A 26778-nucleotide genomic window follows, 5' to 3' on the forward strand; every position below is an offset into this window, starting at 1 on the left:
AAAGGGAATTTGGCAACATCTAACAAAAACTACATGTCATTTACACTTTAACCCAGCAACCCTATTTCCAGGAATTTACCACGAAGGCACTACTCCAAACTAAGAAAAATATATATGAATAAGATTATCATTACAACACAATTTGCAAAGTATTAGAAACTACCTTAATGCCCAAATATAGGAGTTTGGCTCCCTAAAATATGGTATGTACACACAAGGGAGTACTGGCAACTATTAGGTTTGTGCAAAAGTAATTGCAGTTTTGCATTGTTGAAAATTGCTGTCTGATATTGTCACACATTCTTAAATAAATGTACTTATGTTATACATCATTTTAATATGCACTTCTTGCTTTATGTTTTTTTGCTAATACTTAATACTTGCTGTTTATATTTATTTTGGACTATGGAAATGACATTAGACAAAAAGCAAATTCGAGCGATTTCCTTATTTGAGTTCAAATTGGGTCGTAAAGTAGCAAAGACAACTTGCAACATCAACGATGCATTTGGCCCAGGTACTGATAATGAATGTACAGTGTAGTGGTGGTTCAAGAAGTTTTGCAAAGGAGACAAGAGCCTTGAAGATGAGAAGCATTAGTGGTCAGCCATCAGAAGTTGACAACGACCAACTGAGAGCAATCATCGAAGCTGATCCTCTTAAACTACACAAGAAGTTGCCCAAGAATTCAACATCCACCATTCTACGGTCATTCGGCATTTGAAGCACATTGGAAAGGTGAAAAAGCTTAGTAAGTGGGTGCGCCTCGTGAGCTGACCAAAAATTTCTAAAAACTGTCACCTGAAGTGTCGTTTTCTCTTATTCTACGTAACAAAGAACCATTTCTCAATTGGATTGTGACATGCAGCGAAAAGTGGATTTTATATGTCAACCAGCAATGTCCAGCTCAGTGGTTAGGCTGAGAAAAAGCTCCAAAACACTTCTCAAAGCCAAATTTGCACCCCAAAAAAGGTCATGTTTGGTGGTCTGCTGTTGGTCTGATCCACTACAGCTTCTGAATCTCTGCAAAACCATTACATCTAGGAAGTATGCACAGCAAATCGATGAGATGCACCAAAAACTGCAATGCCTGCAGCCAGCACTCGTCAACAGAAAGAGCCCAATTCTTCTCCATGACAATGCCTGACCGCACGTCACACAACCAACATTTCAAAAGCTGAACGAATTGGGCTAAGAAGTTTTGCCTCATCTGTCATATTTACCTGACCTCTTGCCAACTGACTTATTACTTCTTCAAGCATATCGACAACGTTTTTGCAAGGAAAACGCTTCCACAACCAGCAGGATGTAGAAAATGCTTTCCAGGAGTTCGTCAAATGCCAAAGCAAGGATTTTTACGCTACAGGAATAAGTAAACTATTTCTCACTGGCAAAAATGTGTTGACTGTTATGGTTCCTATTCTGATTAATAAAGATGTGTTTGAGCCTAGTTACAGTGATTTAAAATTCATGATCCAAAACCACAATTCCTTTTGCACCAACCTAATATTAAAAAGACTGAGGGGAAACGGACTTGGCCCAGTGGTTAGGGCGTCCGTCTACCACATGGGAGGTCCACGGTTCAAACCCCGGGTCTCCTTGACCCGTGTGGAGCTGGCCCATATGCCGTGCTGATGTGCGCAAGGAGTGCCGCACCACGCAGGGGTGTCCCCCGCGTAGGGGAGCCCCACACGCAAGGAGTACACCTGTAAGGAGAGCCGCCGAGCGCGAAAGAAAGTGCAGCCTGCCCAGGAATGGTGCCGCCCACACTTCCCATGCCGCTGACAACAACAGAAGCGGACAAAGAAACAAGATGCAGCAAACAGACATAGAGAACAGAAAACCAGGGGAGGGGGGCGGAATTAAATAAATAAATCTTTAAAAAAAAAAAAGACTGAGGACATTCTCTATGAATTGTTATAGAGTGATTTTCAGATTAAGCTAAAAACATCATATAGTAGGCTAACTTCTCAAAAAAAAAAAAAAAAAAGAGAGGAAATAAAATATATGTGTGCTTATTTCTGCAAAAAAAAAACACAGAAAGTACAAACCAGACTGGAGAGGAGGGGTAAAGACAGAGTGGAAAGGATGTATGTGTGTGGGGGGAGTAATATTTCTCTGAATATACTTTTTTGTATAGTTTGAACTTTGGGAAAACATGTTAATGTTCTAATAAGTTAAAAAAAATAAAGTTAAATCAATAAAACAAGGATAAGGATAAGCCCAAAACAATCAAACAGAAACCAATATACCCACATGTATTTCAAATAAATGACATGACAACACTGAAAGGAAGGGTAGGAGGGAGAACAAACTAACGCAAGAAACATTTGAATGTGGAAATTAATAATATACTCTTCAGGCCTAGGGGCCAAATAATAATAATCATAATTGCAAAAAATCTTAAAACTCTTAATTGGTTTCCTTCTCACAGTGACGTGACTATAGCAATTCTGAAACTGTTTTAAGTGTATTATTGGATTTAGCAAATAATGTGTTGACATTGTTGAGTGCCAAGATTCTCACTGTGGAAGGAAGGTACAAATATGAAATAGAAGACAAAAAAGAATTCTGTGGAGTTGAACTGGGATTCATGGTATCTAAATTACATTTCCTGACTCTGTCCACCAAAGGGACCTAGAAGTAATAAGCATCAGTAACAGTGAGTATACCCAGGGCCCGGATTTTCATTTCTAATAACCATTCCTCGCTAAAAAGGAACTAGGACTCCTCAGAGAAAAAGCCAATTCCAGGGTTGGAATAGAGCTTCTTATAGATATGGCCGATTCCAAGGATGGGGTTAAGAAAGACAGAAGATGAGCTAGGAATATCTTATAGAGTCAGAAAGAAAATAAATACTCAAGAAATCAATAAACATCCACTTGATATTGGGGCATATCAAGAACCAGGTTGAAGGTGCTTCCAACTGACCAAATCTGAGGTTTTGTATGCATCAAATTAAGTAAGAAAAGTAACAGATTACAATCCACTGTCTATCAAGAGTTCATACCAAAGACTGTCATTTAGGAGACAGATGGATAGTTGGATGATGGACAGATGGATGGACAGAAACACTCAAACACCCATATATAATTAAACAAAAATGCACACATACATAAATGGGGACAAGGGCAGGTTATTCCTCATAGTAGAATGCCAAGTAACAAAAGCAGAAGTAAAGGAGTTTAAAAATCAGAGTTTCGTAACTATCAAAGTAATCTCATCCAACCTTGAGGTCTATCTTACAATTTGAATGGATCTTTTATCCATGCATGATTTTGTAACAGCATGAGTAGCAATGTGATATAGTTATGAATTCCAAAAGTAGATACTGGATTATGTTTGTAAACTGATCTGTACCTGGGCGTGATTAAATTATGATTAGGGCTTTGAATGGGCCACATCAGTAGGCCAGATTAAAGACATGGCAGAGGACAGAGCTAAGGAGTTTGATGTTGGAGTTTGATGCTGGAGTCTTGAGCTGGTGCCCCGGGAAGTCAGCACATAGAGGAAAGAGAAGGAAGCCCTGGGAAGAGAGGAACCTTGAGCCCAGAGAAAAGCAAGCTCTGGGAAGACAGGAACCCAGGAAGCCTGAACCCTGGGAGACATCAGTAGCCATACTCCAACACTTGGAGCAACACTTTGGTGAAGGAAGTAACTTATGCTTTATGGCCCAGTATCTGTAAGCTACCCCAAATAAATACCCTTTATAAAAGCCAACAGACTTTTGGTATTTGCATCAGTACCCCTTTGGCTCACTAATACAGCATGCATTGGTCATTAGGAAAATATTTTTGGTTCACTGAGTTATGTAGATCTTTCAAGTGTTAACACATTTCACTAAACACTATTTTAAAAATTCAGTCTTATTATAACCCATCTAAATTAGAAAAGTGTGTAAACTCTGGGAAGCATCAAGCTCATAGAGGAGATACACATTTCCTAAACTTCTACTTCTTGCTTGAAAGCTTGACTTTTATCATTGCCAACAAATACTGTCAATTATCTTCCTTGAAGTGACAGGCTCACTTCATTTATTTTCAAGAATACTTTCAAGAACTGAGATACCCAAGTCTGTCCAACAAAGTTTTTGTCTTAGTCATTCTTTCATAGTAACAATGAAAAAAAGCAGGTAGTTCAGCTTGCAATTTAATCACCCAAGTGCATTTACTTTACACAACTTTTATACTTCATTTATTAGCAGAAGTGCTTTAGGGGTATTGCCCATTTCATCTTACAGAATATTAAAAAGATGTGTACCCAAGGATCAAACTTCAATAAAATTAATACATTTTACTGCTTCATCATCTTAAATGAAACTTTTTGAAGCTCCAGTGTGTGGTGATGATGCAGTTAACTACTAACACAGTTTGGTGCCACTGCCTTGATTCATACTAAGACAAAAGCAGTTTTCCCACTACTGCTTTCACACCAGCAGTGCAAATGTACCATAGTGGGAAAAAAGAAAATAATTTTGTAGTATGCTTATAAAAATAGTTTTGACTTTGCAGGCCTCTGAAAAGGGCTCAAGGATTACCAAGGATCCACAGGCCATACTGAGAAATGCTGTACTACGAAATCTTTTATATTACAAATGTATGTTATGTCATAAATCATTAAACAACTTTAAAAATGCTTCCTAAAAAGAAACAAGATAAATAAAACATTGTGTATAGTTTTTAAATTTCACTTTTTCTAATTTTGAACATTGTAAAATATTATAAAATATAAATTATATAACCAAAACCAAACTAATAATTTTCAATACAAGTGTTTCTTTCGTATTTTAAAATATTTAAAAATATTATTTAACTAAAAACATTTTTCACTTAAAAGTTTTAATATTTGTCTCAATGTTTCCTTTTTCATTTAATTTTTTGAAAATCACCATACATACACTGTAAAGTGTGTGTACTTTCATAACTATTATTACCCACAATGTCATATGATACATTTTTCTCAAGTACATTGTTCAATACCTTCTCTTTGGAGAGGTTTTCCAAATATGAAGTTAGACCATTTATTTCTTTGTCCTTCTCTGCCAATTGAAGCTATGAATAAAGAAAGAAATTATCATTAATGTTTTCATTATCTACTCCATCTATGCACTTTAAGATCTAGTTTATGCCATTCAATTAAAACACTTATTACCAAACACTAATATTTTCCTTAGTTCTTCTTTTGACTTCACTGCATTATTTGCCACTCACTCTTCACATAAACCCCTCCCTTAGTTTATGTGAAACTGCACGAACATTGTAATCCTCCCGTGCCCTTTTTTACGTCTTCTTGCCCCTCCCAATTACTAATATGAGTATTCTCCAAAGTTTCTTCTTTTCTCTACATTCTCTCTGAAACTCAACTTTCTTCCATGTGTTCAACTATCATTATCACATGAACAAATCACAAATATTAACTCCTGCCTCATGCTTTTCTCCTTCTTAAGTTCCAATTCTGCCTTTTTCATTGATGGTTTAGACATGTTTTTAACATTGTCCTACTTGCACTAGAAGAGTAAAATATTCCAAACCTACTTTCCAACTTTTGCTATCATCCATCTCAGAGACCACTATAATAGAAGTTTACAAGCTATGTTAGAATACTCTTCCTTCTTCTCTTCCTACATTCCTAACACTTTCAGTCTCTAAAGTCATTCATTCATTCAACAACCATCCACTGAGCATCTATTACAGCACAAGCATTGTGGATACAAATATGAATGAACTATTTTTCACTGGTTCTTCCCTAAAGATGTCTTTCAAAGCTATCCTCCCTATAGTCAAATCCTATTCAATGATGGGTGATCAGGCAAGGTATCTAAGAGGAAGTAGAATATTTCTGACAGACTTCCTCATCTTCAACCCTTTCCCCTCCTGTAAATCCTCTTCAGTGACATCCAGACAATATACATAGGGCAGACAGCTCAGGAGTTTGGCACCCTGCCTGGGAACTTATGCTTTCCAATGTGACATAGTTAGACTCATTTGTGGTTTCCCTACACATGGCTCTTCTGCCCCTTCTATTTGAACCTATAGTTAGTACAAGACTTGATAGGTTCATGTCCAAGAGGCTTAAACCTTTGGGCTGTCCATGTGCCAATTGGGCCCTGAATCTCAACAGAGTTGCAACACCTCCTCTTCAGTTCATTGGACTCACCCAGGACAACTAACAAGTAGATGATGATGGACAACACCCATCCCAAGGAACAGAGAGAATCTGCAACTGCAAGCAAGATAGTCCTATCCATCTATGCCATGGGATCTAATCTCCCTCTCAATTAGAGGCAGAGTGGGCATCACCATCCCAGAATTCTCAGGATTGGGGAATGAATCTAGAGTACACTTACTGGTTCTACCACAGACTCATAGCGATTCTAGCAATGGAAGAACTTAGATCACTGATGGAGGTAGTGTCCACCAGAGGTTTGGGGGGAGAGAGGGGAAAATACAGGTATAATTATGTGGGCATTTTCAGGACTTCGGAATTGTCCTGAATGATACTGAATGACAAATACAGGCCAATACATATCTTGCCATAACTTATAAAATTAAGAGGAAGAGAGGGTAAACTACAATGTAAACTATAATCCACACTTAGTGGCAATGTTGCAATATATATTCATCAATTCTAACAAATGTACCACCTAATAAAGGATGTTGTTAATGTGGGAAAGTGTGCATGGGGTAGGGAGTGGAGCATATGGGAATCCCCTATATTTTTTATTTAACATTTATGTAATCTAAAGTCTTTTTAAAAAATGAAGTATTAAAAATAAAATATCTTGCCTTTGTCTGGAGGGTGTTTGTCAAAAAGAGTACAAAATAGGGGAAAGGGCACAAAAAAAAAAGACACATTTAGCAGTGGCATAACCTTGAATATGTTGCTTAATCTCCTCAGTGATCAGATGTATCATTAATGAGATAAAAATATGTGTGTGGGGAGTGAATGTAGCTCAAGTGGTAAGTGCCTGCTTTCCATATACGAGGTCTCAGGTGTGATCCCCAGGGCCTCCTGGGTTCAGTCTCTAGTATCTACTATAGGAAGAAGAAAAAAGTGAAAGGGCTCAACACCCTCATAATATGGTTTAAATATATATGTGTGCTTAGCCTCCCATGGATTGATAAAGGATCTTTTTTTAAAAGAAGATTTATTTATTTATTTCTCCCCTCTCCCTCCATTGTCTGCTCTCTGTGTCCATTCACTGTGTGTCTGCTTGTATTCTTATTAGGCAGCTCTGGGAATTGATTCTGAGACTTTCTGGAGTGGGAGAGAGGAGATCATTCTCTTACCTTATAACTGTCTTCTACTTCAGCTAGTTCCAGTTTTACATTTTCAGCAATTTTCATTTGTTCTTTCCATTTCAGTTCCATTTTCGCAAGTTCATCAGCATACTTGCTGCATTTTGTTTTCTCATCCTAAATGAAATAAGCATAATTATTAAAAAATCTTAAATTCATGTATAACATCTCCACAAACATGCTAAGAGATGTTCTAAATGTTTATTATAACACTATTATAACTGTATAAAAACTGAAATAACCAAATGTCTACGAATGCAATATTGTATAAATAATTTTATATTACATGATGGAATAGTGTATCTATTTAAAAGAATGAGGTAGATCTATAAATTGACAAGGAAAAATATCAAGGTACATTAATTGAAAACAGTAAGCTGCAAAAACAGAATGTACAGTATACTCCCATTTTTGTCTTAAAAATCATTTTAGACAATTATATATGATAGCTTTATCAGTGCTGTACAGAAGAATATAAACCAAAATATTAACAGCTCTTATCTTTGGGAATCAGGATTTTGGGGATCCTTTTTACCATCTCTTTTCTTTCCTTAATGTCAAAATATTTCACAATAAGCATACTTTTTTAAAGGTAGACAATAAAAGTTATTTATAATGCTGTTGTTTCTAAGGCATTAATAAAGGAAATTTTCAGATTTCAAGACCAAGACAATTTATAGGTAGAGTTCCTATACATTGCTCTTCTCTACAACACAGAAAGTCAGAAGGGAAAAGTTATAAAAAATAAATAAATAGTAAACCAATTTCATTTTGAATGTTTTGTTCAAGGTGAAATTTTTAAAACATGTTTGAGCAATTCAATGGAGAAAAGTCTTTTTCAACAAATGATGCTGGATCAATTGTATATTCATGCCTTATATGCCATACCTTGCATCATACACAAAAATTAACTCAAAATGGTTCCTAGCCAAGTGGTTTTTGACAAGCCTGTCAAGCCCTCCCAGTTGGGGCAGAACAGTTTATTCAACAAATGTGTTGGAAGAACTGGATAGCCATAGCCAAAAGAAAGAAGACCCCTACCTCACACCTTATACAAAAACTAACTCAAAACGGATCAAAGACCTAATATAAAAGGAAGTACAATAAAGGTCCTGGAAGAAAATGTAGGGAAACATCTTCAAGACCTGCTGGTAGGTGGTGGATTCTTAAACCTTACACCAAAAGCACGAGCAACAGAAAAAAACATGGATAAATGGGACATCCTCAAACTTAAAACATTTCATGATTCAAAGAACTTCATCAAGAAGGTGAAAAGGCAGCCCAGTCGATGGGAGAAAATATTTGGAAACCACTTATCTGATAAGGATTTGATTTCCATTCTATATAAAGATATCACACAACTCAACAATAAAAGAGCAAGAAATCCAATTTAAAAATGGGCAAAATATTTAAATAACTATTTCTCCAAAGAGGAAATACAAATGGCCAAAAAGTACATGAAAAAATGTTCTATATCACTAGCTATTAGGGAAATGCAAATTAAAACAACAATGAGATATCATCTAACACCATATAGAATGGCCATTTTTATAAAAACAAACAAGTGCTGGAGAGGATGTGGAGAAATAGGAACACTCCTTCACTGTTGGTGGGAGTGTAAAATGGTTCAGCCTCTGTGGAAAACAGGTGGTTCCTCAGGAAGCTAAATATAGAACTGCCATATGATCCAGCAATTCCTCTACTAGGAATATATCAAGAAGAACTAAAAACTATGAAACAAATAGATATCTGCACACCAATGTTCATAGCATCGTTGTTCACAATTGCCAAAAGATGGAAACAACCCAAGTGTCCAGCCACCAATGAATGGATAAACAATTATGTGGTAAATACATATGATGGAATACTATGATGCAATGAGAAGAAATGAAATTGGGACATATGTGATAACACGGATGAGTCTTGAAGACATTATACTAAGTGAAGTCAGTCAGACACAAAAGGACAAATATTGCATGGTCTCATTAATACGAACTAAATACAAATAATAAACACATGTAATTAAAACCTAAAGTACGGGAGCGGCTGTGGCTCAATCAGATGAGCTCCCATCTACCATATGGGAGGCCCTTGGTTCGAGTCCCGGGGCCTCTTTGTGAAGGCAGGCTCACCCACATGCTGTGGAGCACTGTCCAGCCCACAGATGCCGCGGAGAGCTGACTCAGCAAGGTGACGCAACACAAAGGGAGATAAGTGAGAACACAGAAGAGCCCACAGCGAGTGGACACAGAGAGCAGAGAGCAAGCAAGCCACAAGAGGAGGGGGGGATAAAATAAATAAATACAGACACAGAAGAACATACATCGAATGAACAGAGAGAGCAGACAGCATGCAAAAAGCAAAAAAGGGGGGGATAAAATTTTTTTTTTAAAAGGAAAAAAAATAAAACCTAGAGTATAGGTTATAAGGAGATAAGAGGAGGGTTGAGAAGAACTATGGATGCTTAATGTATGCAGAAGTTTTAATTAACTTGACTGTAAAAGTGTGGAAATGGACAGAGTTGATAGTAACACATTATAGTGAGTAGCAACTGGTTTATAAGTGAAATTGTGTCTGAAAAAGTTAGTCTGGGGAAATAAATGTCAATGGAAAGCAAGCTAAAGAATAATCTAGGGACTGAATAACACAGTGAACATAGAGGTGGTTGACAATTGTGGTTAAGGGTACAAATGTAAGAGAGTCCTTCTGTGAGCTAGAGCAGATGTACATCACTATTGCAGGGTGATGGGAATATGGAGAGACAAGGGAAAACTACTACTGGTGTGACCTATAGACTGTGGTTAACAACCATACTGTAATATTCTTGCATCAATGCCAAGCTGTACTGTGTTGATATTGGAGGTATATGGAAAAAGTGTGCCAAATGTATGCTATGGATCATGATTGGTGATAACAGTCTGATGATATGATCTCATAATTTGTAACAAATGTTCCACCAGGAGTGTGGAGTTGTATGGGAAATCTACACATCTGTATGACTGTTTTGCAAATTCACAATATCTGTAACAAAAATATATTTCAAAAAAAATAGTATGGGTGGGGGGGGAAATACACCAAACGTAAGATAAGGAATATAGTTGGTAGTAATATTTTGATGATGTTCTTGCATAGTTTGTTACAAATGTTTCACACCAATGCAAAGTGTTGGTGGAGGGGTGATGTATGAGACCCTCTGTGATGTTACATGTTTATTTTGTAAGTTCACAATCTTTATTATACACTTGTTTATGTGTGTTTATGTATGAATGATATACTTCAATAAAAAATGTTTAAAAATTGGTTCCTAGACCTAAATGTAAAACTAATAAGGACTCTAAACCTTCTGAAGATAACACAGGAGAAAATCTTTACAACCACGGATTAGGCAAAGGGTTCTTAGAACATAAAAGAATAAATTAGTGAACTCCAAAAATGTAAAACTTCAAAAGACATATAGAAAATGAAAAGGCAAGCCAAAGCCTGACAGATATTCATCACACCTATATCAAAGGATTTATATCTAGAATAAAGAACTCTTACAATTCCAGCATACGACAAACTACCCAATATTTAAAACAGATAGAAGATCCGAACAGACAAGGCACAAAATGATATACAAATGGCCAATAATGACCAATAGTCATATGAAAAGATGCTCAGCATTAACAGTGATTAGGAAAATGCACATGAGATATCACTACACCCTCATTAGATTGGCTAAAATTGAAAATATTGACTACAGACTGCTGGTAAGAACGCAGATTAGTACAACCACCCTGTCAAACAGTTTGGTAGTTTCTTATAATGTTAAATGTTCCCCTACCATATAAACCAGCTATTTTACTCTTAGATATTTACCAAGAGAAACAAACAAAAACACCATGTCCATGAAAAACTTGTATACGCATATTCATAGCAGCTTTACTTGTAATAGCCAAAAACTCAAAACAACCCAGTGTCTACCAACTGGTAATAAATTATGGTACATCCATAAAATGAACTGCTACCTCAGAAATAAAAAGGAATGAATTTGATATAAGCAAAAATATGGAAGAATCACAAAATAATTATACTGACAGAAGTCTGGGGAAGAAACAAAAGTACATACCATATAATTCCATTTATATAAATTCTACAAAAGGTGGGCTAATCAACAGTAACAAACACTATGGATGGGGAGAGAGGAGGAATTAATTCTAAAAGGTCACAAAAAGAACTTTTGGGGGTGACGGAAATGTTATCTTGCTATTGTGATGATAGTTTCACAAAAGTACATATGTTAAAACTGATCAAACTGCACACTTTAAATGTATGGAGTTTATTGGATTTCAACTGTACTACAATACAGTTGTTTAAAAAAATGCAATTTGAAGTTTTTCCTTGAAGAGATGCTCTAGCTTTCAAAAATATTATCATGTAATGAGATTTTTAAAACATTAATCCAGAATTGATTTATCCCTACTAAAGAAGTAGGTTAGCCCCTTAAAAAAGACTATACTTTGAACTCAAGGATAAAACTGTTCTAATCAACCCTTCTATAGAAGGATCCTCTCAAGAAGTAAAAATGTTCTACTTAAAGTTTAAGAGTACTTCTTCCCTTTAGTGAAGCTGAAACATTTTCCATGTATCTTTCTAGTAAGAAGAAAATAGACAATATCCAACTTCAATTAACCATTTGCCCATTATCCAGAGAAAAACGTTTTACTAGGTGAACAGAAAATAACAACTTTAGGTTCATGATTTTATTCACAGGCCTGTATGAACAGTTACACAAAACACCCTCCTCATCATTTCAAAAGTAGAACTAAATACTAGCATAAAGGGATGAAAAGAAACCCCAGGATAAATAAAAAAGGTAAGCTACCACCTATATTTCATAAATGTATCCTTTACTTACATGATAGCTAACTTACCTGCAAGAGTTGTTTACATTTTTTATACTTTTCTGTTTTGTCAGCAATTTCTTTGGTCATTTCACAGACTTGCCCCTTTGTTACCATGTCAAAATCTGTCTCAGCTATAACAAGGCAGAAAATAAAATTGTTAAAACTGCCCCTTATATTATCTTCCTGTTCAGAAATTGCCCAGTATATTATCTTCCTGTGCAGAAAATAAAATTGTTAAAATTGTCCCTTATATCATCTTCCTGTTCAGAATAAAGAGTCAATACACTGTGAAATCAATTAAAGGAATACTGAAAAAAGAAAAACACCAACTCATATTCTAAATAAACAAATAAGGGATATACAAACTCCAGGTAAGAATTTTAAAACATTAGTCTGGCCAAAACCAAGTTCAAACTCAATAATGAATGTATCTTTCCTTTTTTCTTTGCTAGAAATAATTGTGAAATGGTATCAAAAAATGTTTTCGTTATCTGAATAGATAAGTAGGAAAGTCATACTCTTTGAGAAGACAGTTTTAATCATTCTTCCATTTATTACTATTCACTAAGTCTGTATTAACATAAACACCATTCTAGATATTACAGAGGATACACAAAGATGGAATATTGGATCTGTCATACAAGAGCTGAACCTAATGAAATACTTAATCACATGATATTTACATTTAAGAAGATTAAAACATCAATTACTGCAACCACTAAACAAATAAATATATTTTCTCTAGTACTTACTTTCATTAATGTTGTTTTTGATTCACAGAAAGGTGAATAAAAGAAATTAAGACAAGTGAAAACCTAGAGTTAATTCAAATTTTCATGTCATTTTTAAATTCAGTATGTTACTCTCATCTGCTCTATAAACTAAGGAACAATAACAATAAGGAATAATAAATTCAAGTTATCCTCCAACAGGTACACTAACAGAGGACATATCCTACCATTTGATCGAAAGCAGTCAAGAAAAAAGATAGAGGAACATGAGAAGAACAAACAGGGGAGTTACAAGTTTTCCCCCAACGGAGTTGTACAATAAAATGCCACAAATAAAATGTTTCAAAATTCCATAGATTTAATGGAATATTAAGTAAAAATTAAAATTCTTGGCTTTTGTCACAGATGGCTTAAATGAGTACTAACAAGTACCAGCTCATTCACATTGTGAATGAACTTAACACTTCACTATCTCACAAAGATAAAAACAAGTTTACCCTCACATTTTGTGTAATCCCCATATATAATACTTCATACCATTTTCCCTCAATTCCCTCACTTGAATATAAGGAGCTTTGTATGCTCTCTGAAACTCATATCTGGAACAAGGCAGTATAAATAAGTATAAATTCCTGTCAAGGCAGGACACTACATAAAAACTCTAGAATATTTTTACCTGCAGGAAGTGATAGCTTTACATCTATAGTAGAGACAGTAGTAGCTGGATCTGTGTTTATTGAAGCATCGTTCACTTTCTGCTGATTACCAATCTTCTTTGTGAAGACATTATTAGTATTGGCCTATTCAAAATGTTAACAATAAATTGTTAAATGAATAACTGAATGAGTTGTTTCCTTCCTTCAGTGTAAGAATTCATCATAAAAATAAATCTCACAAGTTCCCAAAGTTGCTTTATCCAAAAGCTAACAAAGACTAAAGTTACACACATCACCTTACTAATTGATCTAAATGTTACAAATGAGAAATAGTTAGCTTTTGCTTGTAAAATCATGAAAACAATACCAAACAAGTCATTCACAGAAAACTCACTGTTGAATTCCTTACAAGTTTTCTACTACTAAGTCATGTGCTAAAAACACTCAAAACCAAAATCTTCACATGTGGACCACATTTAAATTATATTTTTCATAAAGCCTTTTTACTGCACCAGATACATTTGTTGCCTGTCTTCCAGATTTCAAAAAAATAAAACCGGGACATCTCATTTGTATCACATATTATATAAATACAACTGTCTACAGGGAAAATTTTGTTTGGAAAGAGAACAATGATATCATGTTCAACTTCAGGTTTTAAAAGTTTCTTTAAATGTTTCTTCTCCACATCCAGCACTCCACCACAAGACTTGTATCTAAGAACCAGAACTTAAGGACCCACATTAAAGCACATGTCAAAACAAAACATTTTCTTTTGCTTTATCACAAATCTACTCACTCACTCACAAATAGAACACAAAAGAATTAGCAAATACTCTTTAACACTTCCTAATCTAGTGGCTAAGAACAGGATGGAAGACTTGCCAATGAGAGCTAAGAAACCATCTAAAACCCTAGGGATGATTAATGGTAAACCTCACTGAAGATAGGCTTCACTGTCACAAAGAGAGCGCCAATAACATAAATTGAGTTCTTAGTTAACAAAGGCATTTAGCAATAACTTAAGAGGAAGAGTCAGAAAAAGAGGACTCTCTCCTGTTTTTTTCCTGCTGCTGCTTTTGTTTCCTTCATTGGTTCTCCAGCAAATAAGAATTCCATATATATAAATATAAAATCATTACAGTATTATGCCAATGACCTGAAATCAAGCAGACATAAATTATATCCAAAAGATATTTACAATATTTTTATTTGGTTTCCAAATAAAAATACTGTTAAAGAAAATATTTCACTATGTATGAATTCCATACTACTTACTGATTGGTCAGTAAGTTTATTTATTTGTTTTTGAAGCCTCTGGCATTCCTTGAATTTTTCTTTATAATGATCTGCTGCCATCTGAAGACGGAGTTTCAGATCTTCAACTTCTCTTCTCAACTCATGTTCCAGTGTATCAGTCTTTTCCTGAGAAATGAACAAACACTTTCTCAAAGTAAAAGGTAAAAGTCTGTACCTCATAATATAGGAATAAATCCCAGCTTCATATTTTACTTCTTTCTTTCTGGTTTTCAATTTTTATTTGTTTTGAAGCTTTGGCTACAGAGCTACATTAGCCCTCCCAATAATAAATCCAGCATTATATTCTTAGAACAAGGCTCATTTTAAAACTGTAGAAAAATAACTACCTCCTGACAAGCAAGTACAGTCAATTCTCATTATTCACAGTAAGTATATTCTATAAAGTTGCTACTGCAACCACTGAATTAGCAAATATTGAACCACTGCTCCTAGGGGAAATTCAGGATTAGGTTTCTGCAAGCCTCTACTCATAACATTTTTATCAACTGATCAATACTTAAACTTTATGTGTGTTTCTGTTAAAAGACCCCTTACTTAATATATTTTGTTGACAAATTAACATTGAACTCGAGGTCAGCAGCACTGTAAGTCACGCAGAAACAAAGTTTATCAAACATACTTTCTCCATAAGGCACATCGCAATCTTCCTGCACTTAGAAACACTAGACAGCCCTTCAGCACTAAAGTTGGGGGCCATTTGGAACAGCAAAATCACAAACAAAAAGCACAGAAATGCAAAAACATGGTACCAAATAGATTGTGTAAAGGACACTTTCCCCCCTCAGGAGAGCTGAAATAAGACGACAGAGCTTAGCACTGTTCTACCTAAGCTGGAAACTCACATAAACCAACTAAAATTTTTTGTGACTCAGCACATTTGCAAATGACAGTGAAAATTTAGTGGTTAAAAATTCACAAACATAGAATCTACAAATAATGAGGATCAACTGTATTACTCTCTGAAATAACTGTAATACAATTTTTATGCAGCTAGTAAATAAAAATTGACCTACTTTACCTGATCTTTTTTCACAGCACTTAGTTTAAGTTCTGCCACTGCATCGGCTAACTGCTTCTTGACTTTCTCATTTTCCACACGTGCAGTGTGTAGATCTGCCATTGTCTTATCTCGCACATTTACAGCATCACTAAGTTCCTTAGTCAGAAAGACAACTTCTTGCCGAGTTGCCTGAACCTGTTCCTCTGCTTTACGAAGTTGCTCCTTTAAAAAAACTGTATCTTCCTGAAGAAAGGAGGATAAATACATTTGTAATTAAATCACTCTAGTAAAAAAACTTTAGTCATATCTCAACAGATCCAAAATTTTAAATTAAATACTGCTTTTCTGTTCATGACTTAGATGAAATAAATAAGTCTATAGTTATTTAAGGTGTGACTTTGTTTTAGATTCTCCATATAATAACTCCATACACTGGGTATCATTACTAGCACTTTATACTTGAAGGACACAGAAGCACAGGAAGTCAGACAATATACTCAATACTTAAAAGATGTGGCTAAAGCAAGATGCGAATAAAAGCTCCTGACCTCCAGAAACTCTCCAGCTGGAATTACAGGCCTCATTTTTTACGATTACCAATGAAACTAATTTGAAAAATTTCTTTGGAACACCAAAAATTTTGATTATTTCCTACTTCCTAACCTACTTCCTGAGAAATATAATGTTAATCTAATTTTCCATATCATTATGAAAACACAAAACGGATTTAGAACTTAGTTCTAAAAACAAAATACTGCTATACCAATACCAAAAATGAGACAAAGGGAAAACAAAAAGCAACTAGCACCTCTTAATAAACCTAAAAGGTCATTTAAAAGGTTAAAATTGTCATGTTAAAAGGATTTCCTTTAATATTACAACTGTACGTTGAGCATAATAAATCTAGTTTTTTCCATTTCTCTGTTCTCTCTTTACTATAAAAGAACATAAAAGCAGAAAAAGCACAACCCATTCTTAATTTTTAAACTGCTCATCCCTTAGAAGAGAAAAAACAAATGACTACTTAATCTTGAGGAGAAAATCTTTGTAGACGTAACACTGAGAGAGCTAACTATATCAAAATTGTCAACTTCTGTATGCCAAAAAAGAAAAAGGCAAAAATATGAACTAGGACAAAATTATCTGTAACATATTCAAGAAAGGCATAATAATATTCAATTATGTAAATATCTAGTCTATTCAATAAGAAAAAGAAAAATCCCCAAACGAAAAATGGGTAAAAGGCATGAACATGGAAATTTTTAAAAAGAAAGACATAGCTATCATGAATTTTTAAAAAAATCCATTAACAGTCAAGTAAGTTAAAACAAGATACCGTTCATTCACTAGCTTTAAATCAAAAGAGATTATAAAACAGGAACAAACCAGTATTTGGACAGGTTTAGGAAAAATAAACTAGCACATTCATAAGCAGTTGGGTTTATATAAATTTTCTGATTCAATTTTTGCAACATTCATCAACACTTTAAAAATGCACATGGCTTTTGCTAGCAATTTATTATGAATTATTTTCTACCAAGAAAATAACTATGAAAATTTTAACATTCCTTCAACCAGAAATTTCACTTGGAAGAATTTATTATATGGATTTATACATGTGTGCAGACATATGTACAAAGATGTTTACTGCAGCATGCTTATAATAGTTGAGTATTGTAAAAATTTTTAAATGATTACACAGTATATAGCTAGAGTGTGTGCCATGGAAGAATAATATATAACTATAAGCAGGAAAGAGAAAGATGTCCAGGCATTCTACAAAAGTCTATAAAATTCAAAAAAGAGAATACTTTGGAATACTATATATATTCTCATTAAAATATAAATACACATATTATAAATATATATGTATATTAAAATGCATATGTAATATAAATACACATGTATATCTAAAGAACATTTCTAGAAAAATTAAAACTTCTACACTGGTCTCTCTGAGAAAGGATGAAGGTTATTTTCACCTCGTAACTATGTGTACTATTCAAGTTTTTTTTTAACCATGACGTTGTATTGCTTTAATAGTTAAAAAAGTTTTGACAATTAGTAGTTATTTTTCCCCGGTAATCCCGTAACTATATTTTTGCCTCAGAGAAGTTTTGCTTTAACAGATAAAAAACAGAAATTTTTACTATCTCATAAATAAAAATAATCATATATACCTTTCACATATGCATTAGTATTTGCAATCTGCAACATTAAATACCTTGAAAACTTAATCATTTATTCTAAATGTAAGGTACTTCTAACATTTTAGGTGTTTAGATATAGCTTAGGTCAAAACATTAACCATGTTTTAGAAAAACAGCGAAACACCAAAAACAATTTAATACCTATACATTAAATACATTGATAAACAAAGGTAAATCTACACACTGAAATACTATGCAGTTAGTTTTTAAAATGAGGAAAGTCTCTATGAACTGATACAGAATGATTTCCAGTTTATATTGTTTTGTGGAGAAAAAAGCAAAGTGCAAAAAAGTATACAAGCATGCTATCATTTTTTAAGAAAGGGATACAGAAATTTGTGTGTGTGTAAACAAGCTTTCTTTGGGGAAAAAACAACATAAGGAAAAACTGGAAACTAATGAAAATGTCTATGTAAGGGTATATATAGGTAGGAAAGGGGAAAAAAAAGGGAAGAGAATAAAATTTCTGAGTAAAATTTTTATATCATTTTCACTTTTGAATCAAGTATCTGTTTTACGTATTCAAAAATAAAGTTAAAGGTTAGGGTAATAATAGAAAATCTTAAAATTAAATAGAAACAGAAAAATCTAATTGTACTAAAAATTAAGAACATAAGCATAAAAAAATAATTCAAGTAACTTCTGAACAAAATACTCTGTACACTCTTAGCAAAATATATTCTAGGAAAAAGAGCTGGAAAAGAGATCATGAACTTTAATAAGTTTATTATTGAAAGTGGCATTGACGTAATAATTCTGAAACTATTGGTGTATATGGCTGGAAAGAGCACATGAATAAATATACTGTTTTTGGAAACAAGGATTTTCACAGTGAGTGAAAGGATATATAAATATGGAATGGAAAAAGGGAACAAAGAATCCAAGGGTACTGAAATTGAATTGGTACTGGAGAATTGGGTTTAAATTGGCAATATAAATTAAAGATTTTAAAAATTCACAGAAATTACAAAGGAGCAATGATCACCCCCTCTCCCCACCCTCCTTCTAGCAACAGAATCCAGTTCTTGGTTCCAAAATATCATTCCCCACTAAAATGACCAGGTTTTCTTGAAGAAATGGCTAATTTTATGTCTTGGGCAAAACCTGAACCTGAAACATACAGTTGTGCCAGAATACAAGGAACTATTCAGAGCATAATGAGGACAAATCTAAAGGGCACAGAAGCTGACTTGGAAGGGTTACTTAAAAAATGGGAAAGGCACCTATATTATATAATGGAGAGACAGGCAGACATAACTTTAAATAAATAAGTGATCAACTTAACATCACCAAAAATGGAACACTGACATGTATCTTTTAATATGACTGCAATGGGATATACAAAACACCATTTATGTCTTTTCTTGCTCAAAAATATCTGCCTTGTACCTAGTCATGAAGAAACAATGGACAAATCCAGATTGTAGAGCTTTCAAATTAGACTGAATTCTTCAAAAATTAATGTCATAAAAGGTTTTAAAAAGTATATCGTTTAAAAAGAAAAACATACACAACAATAAATGACACCTCTCTACCCCATTCTGTAGAATGGAAAAAAACTGGGAAAGATAAAGAGGAAAAAAAAAAAAAAAAGATGAAGATTAAACTTTCTGCTTTTTGTTGCTACAGGGCATGTGGAGGACAAGGTTTGGGTATACCTTATTTCACAGCAGACACTTCAAGGGGAAAAACGAGACACAGCAGATTGTGAAATAAATTTGAATATGTGTAACAGAGTCACAGCAGTAGCTTTAAATTATTTTGGAAAATTCTGATCATAAATGATTCAAAGAAAATCAAGTTACTATATATAAATAATGTAAGAAAAAAATTATATATACATGAATTTTGTGCACAGCCAAATTTAACAATAAATACTTGCAAGATGATGCAAAAATGAATTGTTTTGGGACAATTTGAATGAGAACTATGTACAAGAATGAGTATTACCATATGAATGTTAAATTTCTTGGGTGTGATAATGGTATTCTGGTTATATAGAAGAACGTTCTTATTCAAAGGAGAAACACACTCAAGTACTTAGGGTAAAACGTCATAATGCTTGTAGCTGAATTTCAAATGGCTCAGAGAAAAGAAAAGGTAATTATAGGGGGAGATAAAGATGTCTTTCTGTTATTCCCACTTTTCTGTAGGTTTGAAATTTTTCAAAAGAAAAAGTTGGAGGGTATTAAAAATAAAACCAATCATATATATTTTATAGAGACATGTTTTACAATCTTCAAACAAACATTGCAAAATACTTACCTTATTTGAGGTTGTAAGCAAGAAAGCCCTTTGCAGGTTTTCCTTTTCAGCCAAACAGAATTGCAGTCTGCCAATCTCTTCTTTGAAATGAGTAATCATGCTTTCTTTGTTCCCATCTAAATTCTTTAAAGTCTGGACCTCTGACACAAGCTTGATATTTTCTATTTCTGTATTCTTCAAATGTACCTGTAAGAGTGCTTGAAAATGTCAAGATTATTCTTTCTAACTCTATAATCTAATTTATTCAAAGGATGATATACCACTGTATATCTCTATAACCCATAGATGATCAAGTGAAAGGAAGAAATATTAGACTAAGAATCAGAAGACCCGAGTTTAACCCAAAGACAAGCTGACCAGCTGTGTGGGAGCAGAACTCTTTCTAAGCTTTTTTTTTTCCTCATAGAGATTAATTATAAGGTCAGACAATGCTACCTGATCTCTCAGTCTTCATTTGATTTAAAGATTTCAGGTTCTCCTTTAAAATGCAAATGAATTTGTCCTTTTTGGGAAACATCATGTTATAGGCACATTCAAATATGAAGTGGGGAGGAGATGCAGCTCAGTTAGCTGAGCACCTGCTTCCCATGTAGGAGGTCCTGGGCAATACCCAGTACCTCCTGAAAAAAAAAGAAAGAAAAAAATCACTAAATATGAGGGTATGACCAGATTCTAGAAAACTGGAAACTAGGGTATATTGAAGAACATCTTAAGCAATTCAATTTTTTTTGCTTATGAAAAGTACTATGTAATTTACTTCCTATGTGCATAAATATATATTTGTTGATTAATTAACATAACTACATTGATTTCCCCAGGAACTTTGGCTGCTGTTGATTTGCTCATAACAGATATATAAATCAAATAACCATAATTGGAATTATAAAGAGTACAGTATCTAGTACTACCTAGTTTCCCTTTTGGGTACTAGAGAGAAGTGAATTAATATACTTCTTGTGTTTTACTCTTTAAATATATTGAATAATGAGAGACTAATTCCTGTTCACAAGGAAAAAAGGTAACTCCTAATTCTCTAACAGTATCAGCAGCCAACATCTTTGTGGTATCACTTTAAAATGCTACCTACATTTTCGTAGTCATCGGCTCACAGAAGTGTTTTGCCAATCTCTCTAAATTCTGATTAGGTCAGAGCTCAATCTTACACTAGGGGCTAGAAGAGCGAGATGAGGAATTTCTCCAGTTATTCTTATGAACAATTCAGAATGTAAAAGCTCTGAGCTAACAGAAGAGAAGTTCTTATCACAATGGATACAAAGAATCCCCTTGCCAAAAAAAGAAAGAAAAAGAAGCAGAAACAGAACAAAAACCCACAGGGAAGACCTTGACTTACAATATCAGGGTACACACGTACACACACAAATAAAATACTGTTCAGAAATGGGGGTAAGGAGTAGTCAAATGGAAAATCCAATGTCACTGTCATCCAACTGTTAATGCCTACAGAAAACTGGAGCTATTAATACAGTGTAAAATAAATCCTCTTTCCTTTCCTTCCTTCCTCTCTTCTAAGTCTTTTACAAAGGTGCCCCATAGAAATATCAGAAGTCTTCACAGAAATTAAGAAACAAGGGACAATATTAGGGAAAAAATAACTTAGTAAAGGAAAAATAAATGCTGGACTTTCCCTAAAATGTGCTTGCCAATCCCCCATAAAACCCGCCATAAGGAGTCCTATTCTCAGGATAGAAGAGAAAAAAGAAAAGCAGGGTGGAAAAGAGGTAGCATTTAGCCAACAGGTCCTCTTCTTCCCCAAATAAGTCATCCTAGTTATCACAACACATCTCTGGCATCACTGGTTTCTTAGGACCTTCCTCAACCTTTCTCAATACTACCTACTATTCCATTAGAATTCATTTGGTTTATTAAAGAATTTAAATGGTTGAAGACACATTCTATTTACCTGCTCCCTCTATGGCTAATAGAAAAACAACATGGAAAGCATGCCCAGCATGAAGATATTGTCCAGTCCTGATCCTGACAACAAAACTAAAATACAGTCTCACTTAAACTCATAGTAACATTAAATAAAAAGTTATTACTGATGTCAAATTTTCACTCAGTTAAATAATGCTTTATAACATTTTAAAAAATTAACCATATTTGAAGGTATTTTGCAAAAAGAACATTCTGTAATGCATTCTGTAATGCAACTGCATTACCATTCTATAAATGGTAATGCAATTGCATAAATTCTTCCTACATATCTATATTTTTTTTCATAAAGGGTCAAAGCACACACACACAAAAATCACCCACCAGTGAATTCCTCCTTTTTCAGCAGTGCTTTGTTTTGTTTTAAATACAAACATGTTCTGGGGATGAGATGTTCCAAGCAGCAGAATGGGTATAACCCAAGACATACAGAACATCCTTGATGTGTATGGTTGATTCAATATATTTTTTTAAATTTTTATTTTAGGAAAAAAACAAAAATAACCAAAAGAAAGAAAGGGGGGGGAGACCCACTGGTAATACAACAATGCTAATTTCTTAATGCAAATTGTGACTCTCAAGTAGTGAATATATGCAAAGTTTTATGTTTTTATCTTTAATCAAATATACACCAAGATATATAAGTGAATATTGTTCCTTTCTGGTTCAATCAAGAGAAATAAATTTATTCAAATAATACTGACATAACTCAGAATGTTAACTTCCTGATCTGAAAATGCCTACAGGGAACTACTTAAGAGCCACTTAAATAAGGCTCAATTTGCACCCACAACCTTACTGACAATTAAGCTAATCATCATATTTCCAGAATTGCTCTAAAAAGAAAAAAAACTTCAAAGGTGAAGATGTTAACAACGAGGATATTCTTGTAAAATGACAGTGGCTGAAGATTATTCTAAAATTCAAGCTCTAAAACTTGCTGATCATCTCTGAAATAATTCTGATAAACCAGTATTCGGTTACCATAAATATAGTACCTAAAATATAGTACCTGCTAAGTACCTAAAATACCAGTAAATTCATTCCTTGCAAACTAACGTGAAGAGACTATACATAATGTGATGCTTTTAAAATATATATAAAGATCATTTGATACTCTTTGCTTCAAGCTGAGCATGGGCTGGACTTAGTGACTTGCTTCTTTCTTTCTTTTTAGGTACCAGAGCCAGAGATTGAACCTGGAACCATATATACTGAAAGCCAGCGCTCAACCACTGAGCCATACTGGCTTCGTGACTTGCTTCTAATGAATAAAATTAAGTGAAAGTGTCAGTATGCAACTCTGGACACTAAGTCATAAAAAGCACTGTGCCTTCCACCTCACTCTCTTGTACTGACTGCCCTAGTGGTATTTAGCTGCCATGTTGTGAAAACATTCAAGCAGCCTAGCGAGACAATGAGGGGCCTCATGCCAAATACCAAGTTAGAGAGTCATCTTTTTTTCTCTTTGAGGTATAGGGGAATGAACCTGGGATCTCGTATGTGGGAAGCTGCCACTCAACACTGAGAGACATCAACTCCATAGTTGGCCTTTTCCTTTGTTTTGCTTGTTTTTTTTAGGAGGCACCTGGGAGCCGAACCCAGGACTTCCCATGTGGGAAGCGGGCACTCAACTGCTCAAGTCACATCCACTCCCCTACAGACTCATCATGAAATCAGATCTTCCAGCCCTCATATCAAGCCTTTGGCTGACTGCAGCCCCAGCTAACTTCCTAACTGCAAGCACACCACCCACTCAGAACCACCCATCTAAGCCACTCCCAAATTCCTGACCCACAGCCACTGTTTTATGGTAATTTACACAGGAATAGATAAAAGAAATGGAAAGAATTAATACCTTATAAATGTCCTTCTCATCCTTTTCTGTCTTCAACTGGCATTCAAGTTGTTCTCTTTCATGTTGTAACTTCTTCAGTTTGTCTTTTAAACTGAGTAAAGATCAAGCAATGTTAATAGACCAAAAAGGAAGAAAAAAAAAACCGTAGTAAAACATTTTTTTAAAAAGCTGTTTTTTTAAAAACATCGGAAATACCTATCTAATTCAGTTTCTTTTTCAATTGCTTTATGTGTCACTGAAACGATATCTTCTTCAAGCTGGAGCGCCTTGGCTATAGCATCATTGTATCTCTTCTTAAACTCTTCATTTTCTGTTTTTAAACTTTGTGAAACTTCAATAAGACCCTAAAAAACAACAGAAAGGTGTTTTGAGAAAGAGAAAGACCTTATTAGTAAAACTGTAGCTACCCTCCCAAATTTGTACCTCTTTTAAGAAACCTATGCATTCTTAAATTTTTTTTTTTTTAAAGATTTAGTTTTTATTTATTTCTCTCCACTTCCCCGTTGTCTGCGTCTGTGTCCTTTTGCTGTGTGTTCTGTGTCCGCGTGCACCCTCGGCGGCACAGGGAAACTGCAGTCTCTTTTTTTGTCGCGTCATCTAGCTGCGTCAGCTCTCCACATGTGCGGCACCATTGCTGGGCGGGCTGTGCTTTTTTCTGCACAGGGTTGCTCTCTTGTAGGGCACACTCTTTACACGTGGGACACCCTGACGCAGGGGTGCCCCTGTGTGGCACAGCATTCCTTGCCTGCCGCAGCTCTGCACATGATTTAGCTCACCACATGGGTCAGAAGGCCCTGGGTCTCGAACCCTGGACCCTCCCATGTGGTAGGCAGACGTTCTACCAGTTGAGCCACGTCCACTTCCCCATTCTTAAAATTTTAATCCCACATTTGTCCCTTCCAAATTTAAAAGCTAAGATTGAAAGCTAAACCCGAAATTTTGAACACATATTCAATTTTTCATATACTAATTTATTTATTCTAGTTTTTTCAATTTTTCATACATCCTATTTTGTTGATTCACTAACTTCTCCACCAGAGGACAGGCAACAAAACTGAGGAAATAATAAATCAGTTACTTTTGTTTCCATATCTAGCATTTTGATGTTATCCCAAGGACATAACAGATTCTATATTACACTGCTAAGGTAACACCTGCTTCTTCTGCCATACATTACTAAATGCCACCAACAATTATAACAAAGCACTGAGTTTAGATAAATGCCTAAAGCAATGTTTATGCCACTGTGATTCACCCGCCTGAACAAATGCTCAAAGATACTGAAGAAAATATAAAAGCAATAGTAAATATAACATATATAACATATTCTATTTAAAATAAAGTATTCTACCTTAAACAGATAATTGTTAAAGGTTTTTTATCAATTAAGACTTCTTCCATAATCAATAAAAATGGAAGCAAGGCCTTTTATGTCTAGTTTATAAAATTATGAATATCAAATGTAACAATATAAGTGGAGGTACTTTTTATGAAAAACTGTGTATCAAAAGAACCATTAAACTAAGAAAAAATTATTTTCATTTAAAATAATTTTTAGATTTCCATTTAAAAACTACCATTCACATAACCCAACAACAAAAACTGAAGAAAATTATTGTTCTATTAACTTAAATGTACCAAACATTATATGTCACTTTGAGTTACATAAAGTAACTTAGATTTTTCACTTACAGGTAAAATTTCATCATTCTTGCTAGTATATGAAAAGTGTTATGTTGCATCTACACTTCATTAAAAATCCTATCACTTTACTGATCAGATACACTCTACAGATACTGGTTGTATTAATACTTTTGCGCAAAGCAAATGTTAGTCTAATATAGAATACAACAATCTTACAAAATCTGAAGCATTTTCACTATTTGTCCTGTTGATTTATAAAAGGCAGCCAGAGTTTTCTAAACAGTTTTTTATATTTTTATTTTTAGTTTACCAAACGATTTCTTGGCACTGCAAATAAGCTACAGAATTAATCCAGGTGTTTCTCCTTAAGACAAAGACTAATTTGCCTAAAGGCAAAGACTAGTTTCTGATCCTATAGTTAACGATGTTCTATACTGGATAAACAGCATTCTAAGAAATACACAGGGCAAGAACTAGTGAAAATTCATAATCAACTAAAAGCAAAACATGAAGAAATTACTTTATCAATGGGTCAGTTAGCTACATAATTAATCACAAATTAATCTTGATTATAACAGAGGAATCTTAGAATCTTCTTCTGGTCTACTGAGCTACCCCATAAAAGCATCAGGCGGGAAGCAGACTTGGCCCAATGAATAGGGCGTCCACCTACCATATGGGAGGTCCGTGGTTCAAACCCCAGGCCTCCTTCACCCGTGTGGAGCTGGTCCATGCACAGTGCTGATGCGCACAAGGAGTGCCCTGCCACACGGGGGTGTCCCCCGTGTAAGGGAGCCCCACACGCAAAGAGTGCGCCCGTAAGGAGAGCTGCCCAGCGCAAAAGAAAGCGCAGCCTACCCAAGAATGGCACCGCACACACAGAGACCTGACACAGCAAGATGACGCAACAAAAAGAAACACAGATTCCTGGTGCCGCTGATAAGGACAGAAGCAGTC

At 34.6% G+C, this 26778-nt stretch overlaps 1 protein-coding gene across 3 annotated transcripts in view; it reads right to left on the reverse strand.

Moving 5' to 3' along the window:
* Positions 1-26778, reverse strand: part of TAX1BP1 (Tax1 binding protein 1) — a 135106-nt gene that overhangs the window by 32157 nt on the left and 76171 nt on the right. For all 3 annotated transcript variants that reach the window (XM_023586870.2, XM_071215110.1, XM_071215111.1), the window contains 9 exons: positions 24373-24521; positions 24178-24268; positions 20367-20552; positions 15910-16134; positions 14850-14996; positions 13592-13715; positions 12212-12315; positions 7290-7415; positions 4980-5051 (listed from right to left, as the gene is read on the reverse strand). In XM_023586870.2, the coding sequence (XP_023442638.1) occupies positions 4980-5051; positions 7290-7415; positions 12212-12315; positions 13592-13715; positions 14850-14996; positions 15910-16134; positions 20367-20552; positions 24178-24268; positions 24373-24521 (1224 nt within the window). The remainder of the gene's footprint in view (positions 1-4979; positions 5052-7289; positions 7416-12211; positions 12316-13591; positions 13716-14849; positions 14997-15909; positions 16135-20366; positions 20553-24177; positions 24269-24372; positions 24522-26778) is intronic.

The sequence above is a fragment of the Dasypus novemcinctus genome, chromosome 5 (assembly GCF_030445035.2).
Source record: "Dasypus novemcinctus isolate mDasNov1 chromosome 5, mDasNov1.1.hap2, whole genome shotgun sequence".
In the NCBI taxonomy this organism is placed as follows: Eukaryota; Metazoa; Chordata; class Mammalia; order Cingulata; family Dasypodidae; genus Dasypus; species Dasypus novemcinctus.